The 5105-nt window shown below is 42.8% G+C and overlaps 1 protein-coding gene and 1 non-coding gene across 10 annotated transcripts in view; one reads left to right on the top strand and one right to left on the bottom strand.

Annotated features, from left to right (window-relative positions):
• SLTM (SAFB like transcription modulator) overlaps nt 1–5105 on the bottom strand; it is a 53095-nt gene that overhangs the window by 5025 nt on the left and 42965 nt on the right. For 7 of the 9 annotated variants that reach the window (XM_012801932.1, XM_023509956.1, XM_012801935.1 and 4 more), the window contains 3 exons: nt 4254–4568; nt 4009–4156; nt 360–520 (listed from right to left, as the gene is read on the bottom strand). In XM_012801932.1, coding sequence (XP_012657386.1) covers nt 360–520; nt 4009–4156; nt 4254–4568 — 624 coding nt within the window. The remainder of the gene's footprint in view (nt 1–359; nt 521–4008; nt 4157–4253; nt 4569–5105) is intronic. The other 2 variants (XM_003784384.2, XM_003784383.2) reach the window with 1 other exon arrangement.
• Nucleotides 2215–2321, top strand: LOC111723482. Its single transcript, XR_002772009.1, has one exon. It is a non-coding gene; the product is annotated as a U6 spliceosomal RNA (small nuclear RNA).

Consider the following 5105-nt stretch of genomic DNA (forward strand, 5'->3'; position numbering starts at 1 on the left):
TTGTTTGGCGGGTCCGGGCTGGGGATTCGAACCCGCCACCTTAGGTGTACGTGGCTGGCGCCTTAGCCGGTTGAGCTATAGGCGCTGAGCCAACTATAATGACCTTTAAAAGAAAGGATAAAGGTTTGGTTGTGTATTGACAAAACAAAACAAACAAACAAACAAAAAAAACCAAAAAGAAATCAGTGTGCTCCCATTTAATGAGCATGATGTAAGGATATATGGCGTACCTCTTGGGTGTGGGACACAACTATAAGAGGGACTACCTAAAAAATACAAATATTGTAACCTACTTGTTTGTACCCTCACATTAACCTGAAGGTTAAAAATAAAAAGCCATTAACTGATTAGCTGTTTACCTTGAATGTTGGGTGATCAAGCCTGCTCCTGCTCGGCCATCACCCATTCGTCTTGCTTCATGATAACTAGGTCCTTGAGAAGGAGGACCGTGCCACTCTTTCCTTGGTCCACTTGTGTCTCGTCCATGGCGTTCGACCACGTGTCGTTCTTCAGGATAGTGCTACAGAACAGCACATTAAACGAACAGTCATTCCACCCCCAGTGTCATCATGCCAATACAATTATACTGCTGTGCTTTTAATGTCAGAAGCAAATTAATAAAGATGCCTGAGAAGATAAAAGGATGAATAATCCAACAGTATGTGAAGAGTTTCTGTCTATTTTTTTTTGCAGTTTTTGGCCGGGACTGGGTTTGAACCCACCACCTCTGGCATATGGGGCCAGTGCCCCACTCTTTTGAGCCACAGGCACCGCCCAATTGTCTATGTATTTTGTAGTGAGAAGTTACTTAGGCTTCAGGGTAGGGTATGGGGGAAATGATTCAGTACTGTAATTCCTATTTCGGTACCTCTAGTACCCAAGCACCTTTTGACCTTCAAGTATTTCAAATACTTAGACCTATATGTAAGTAAGAAGGCACAGCCAGTGCTCAAAACCTTATGACAAAGCAGTGTAGAGCATATGATCAACCTGTCAGGGACAACATGCAAATACACACAGAAAAAGGGGCTGTCATCCTCTTTTATACATACTAACTGATGCTATGGCTCTTACCAGGTGTCACATCCATGACTATAAAAAATGGAGTGGTAGGCAGCACCTGTGGCTCAGTGGGTAGGGCACCAACCCCCTATACTGAGGGTGGTGGGTTCAAAACCGCCCAGCTAAACTGCAACAAAATTAGCCAGGTGTTGTGGTGGGCGCCTGTAGCGCCAGCTATTTGGGAGGCTGAGGGAAGAGAATCGCCTAAGCCCAGGAGTTGGAGGTTGCTGTGAACTGTGATACCACAGCACCTTACCCAAGGGCAATAAAGTGAGACTCTCTTCAAAAAAAAAAAATATATATATATGTATGTATATATCCACATATATAACATATATGTGGAGTGGTGAACATACAGAAACAATAGTCATGGAATTATGGATCCAAGTGGAGAAGAGTCCAGAGTTGTGATACTTAGCCTGTAAAAATAAAGCTGAAGGGACCTCACAGAGGGAGTTAAATACTGGTAGAATGACTTAAGATTAACACTGAGAAAAAGAATTTTCAAGACAGGCTATAGGATCTCCTCCTAAGGACACCTTTTCCAAACAAATATCCTAATGCAGGGGACAAATCTATGAGACTTCCTTACGTTTTACTTTTTTAAAAAGGCAGAGTATCTCAATTATATATTTAGTCTTAAAAGGCAATCACAAAAATTCTGTTCTGTCCACAAACTGAAAGATAAATCAGAACTTATCAAACATTTCTACTTATTACAAATATTAAAATTCATACAGCCAGCCAGGCGTGGTAGCTCATGCCTATAATCCCAGCATTGGGAGGCTGAGATGGGTGGATTGCCTGAGTTCAAGGGTTCAAGATCAGCCTGAGACAGACCAAGACTTTGTCTCTAGAAAAGAGCCCGGGTGTTGTGGCAGGTGCCTGTAGTCCCATCTACCGGGAGGCTTAGGCAAGGGAACTGCGTGAGCCCAAGAGTTTCAGGTTACTGTGAGCTATGTTGTCACAGCACTCTACCAAGGGCAACAGAGTGAGAGTCTGTCAATAAATAAATAAAACTTACATGGTATAGCCATCAGGCCCAAATCTGTTTTATAAATGTTCTGGAATGAAATCAAGAGTATATAGCAATATGCAGTATTAGCTGGAATGCCAAGAGATTTAAAAATATTCTGGTCAAAAACAGTTATGGTGCTTGCTTCAGCAGCACATGTACTAAAATTGGAACGATACATAGAAGATTAGCATGGCCCCTGCACAAGGATGACACGCAAATCTAGGAGGCGTTCCATATTAAAAAACAAACAACAACAAAAAACACTGTTATGAAACACAGTGTGGGCTCAGCGCCTGTGGCTCAAGTGGCTAAGGCACCAGCCACATACAACTAAGGTGGTGGGTTTGAATCCAGCCTGGGCCTGCCAAACAACAATGATGGCTGCAACCAAAAAATGGCCAGGCGTTGTAGCGGGCACCTGTGGTCCCAGCTACTTGGGAGGTGGAGGCAGGAGACTCACTTGAGCCCAAGAGTTGGCGGTTGCTGTGAGCTGTGAAGCCGCTGCACTCTAGCCAGGGGGATAGCTTGAGGCTCTGTCTCAAAAAAAAAAAACCAAACAAAAAACGCAGTGTGTATTCAAATGGAAAACAAAGCACCACTGTACAGAGACACACATAATTTCTCTTTGGCACATAATTTACAAAAAGTATATTCTATTTGTGCTTACTGTCAATCCACATTACCAGCTTTTCACCCGTATAATGATTTTAAATTAGGCAAAAGGTTTTTGCTTATCTTAGTTACTACTAGATTACTTTCCTTTGTCCAGCTCATTAATATATAAAATATTGGGCAGCACCTGTGGCTTAGTGAGTAGGGCACCGGCCCCATATACCGAGGGTGGCGGGTTCAAATCTGCCCTGGTGAACTGCAACAACAATAACTTATAAAATATTTAAGGCAATAAAGTGTCACAAGATAAAAAGCATTTAAAAAATATAAATCATTCCACTCACCTACCTTTAGGAGAGGACAAAAAACAAAAGTTTTACTTCAATTCTACACTTTATGCTACTTCTTGAAGTAGAAAAATATTTTTTAAAAGGGGGGGTGGGGAGGCTCGGCGCCTATAGCTCAGTGGCTAGGGCGCCCACCAACCACATATATTGGAGCTGGCGGGTTGGAACCCAGCCCAGACCTGCTAAACGACGACAATTACAACAACAACAACAAGAAAAAATAGCCAGGTGTTGTGGAGGTTACCTACTGTCCCAGCTACCTGGGAGGCTGAGGCAAGAGAACCCCTTAAGCCCAAGAGTTTGAGGTTGCTGTGAGCTAGTGAAATGGAGACAGAGGAGGGGCCAAAATTTCTGATCCAGTTAGAAAGCTTCAATTTCATAAGATACAAAACCAGTTATCATTAAGAAAGCTCATTTACAAAATATTACAATTCTTAAATTTCAGGTTTGATTAAAATAAAATATTTTCAGGCTAGCATCCTACCTCTTTGAATTACCAATGTTCAACTACTCATAGTATCTCATGAAAAAAAAAATTAAGATCTTTTAAAAAAGTTAATCTCCCAGTCATTCCAATCTAATTTAGGCCACATCAAAATGATACTGTTATCTACACAGTAGCTCTTAAGTCCTCCAAGTTTCCTTCTAAAGAGTTGACAAGAGGCTTGGCGCCTATAGCTCAACCGGCTAAAGCGCCAGCCACGTACACCTAAGGTGGCGGGTTCGAATCCCCAGCCCGGACCCGCCAAACAACAATGATGGCTGCAACCAAAAAATGGCCAGGCGTTGTGGCGGGCGCCTGTGGTCCCAGCTACTTGGGAGGCGGAGGCAAGAGACTCGCTTGAGCCCAGGAGTTGGAGGTTGCTGTGAGCTGTAATGCCACGGCACTCTGCCCAGGGGGACAGCTTGAGGCTGTCTCAAAAAAAAAAAAAAAAAAAGAGTTGACAAGAAACCTTACTCAGCATTTACCTGTGTTCCACTTGCTCGGTCTGTGATGACGCCTCTGTCTCCCTCTCGGCTTCCGTAGCCTGATGCATTACTGCGACTTCCAGGGGGAGCACCTCTCACACTGTGTCCTGAGACTTCTCTCCCAGATCGTTCTGGCCTTTCAATTCTGCTAAACAAAACACAAAAACATACATAATCAAAACTTTCATAGTAGTCTTTTTTGTTTTACCCAAATGCATAATACTCTACTAGGAAAGCATTAATACCTTGTTTCCCGTTTGTCAGTGGACATGCTTCCTTCACTCTTCCAGGCAGTTGGTCTAGAAGGGTTAGGTCCTGCTTCCCGAGGATGTCGAGGGTGAGCGATATCAGGCCTGTCATGAATGATCACTGCTCTCCTTTCATCTCGCTCTCCGCGTACATCTCGCCTGTCAGATTCTCTAAGTTCATTTCTTGGTGGTGGAGGCTCATTTCTTCTGGAGTCACTGAAATTTTTTGGATACCTTTCAAAACTCTGATCTTCTCGGCGTGTAGTAGGTCGTGCCTTTTTTCCTTCACTTTGACCAACAAAGCGTTCCCTCCTATTGATTAGAAACAGAACACAGGTCCAAAGACGTACTTACTTGACCTTAATTCTTAACTATTTTTACATAGACTATACCAGCGGTTCTTAACCTATGAGTAATGACCCCTTTGGACTGTATTAAAAGTTCGCAGCTTTAGGAAGACTGAGAACCACTGGACTATACTGACAACACCTATTAAATGAACCTTTGGTAAAGCCAAAAAAAAAAAAAACCTACATTATTGGTTGTTAATGACTCATTTTCTTTTAAACTGGGCTAAATGTTTGGCATGAAGATTGCTTTTTTAGAATTCAGGAGAAATGACATCAAACACTTAAGCCACTACCTACCTGCAGGATGTTTTACTATTCTTAATAGACGAGGCACATCCCAAGTGAACAATGCTCCCACTCAGTTTTTTTTTTTTTTTTTTTTGCCAGAGTTTTTGGCTGGGGCCGGGTTTGAACCTGCCACCTCCGGTATATGGGGCTGGTGCCTACTCCTTTGAGCCACAGGCGCTGCCCACTCCCACTCAGTTTTTTTGTTTTTTTT

This window comes from Otolemur garnettii, unplaced genomic scaffold (genome assembly GCF_000181295.1).
Source record: "Otolemur garnettii isolate 467f Iridium unplaced genomic scaffold, OtoGar3 scaffold00011, whole genome shotgun sequence".
NCBI lineage: Eukaryota > Metazoa > Chordata > Mammalia > Primates > Galagidae > Otolemur > Otolemur garnettii.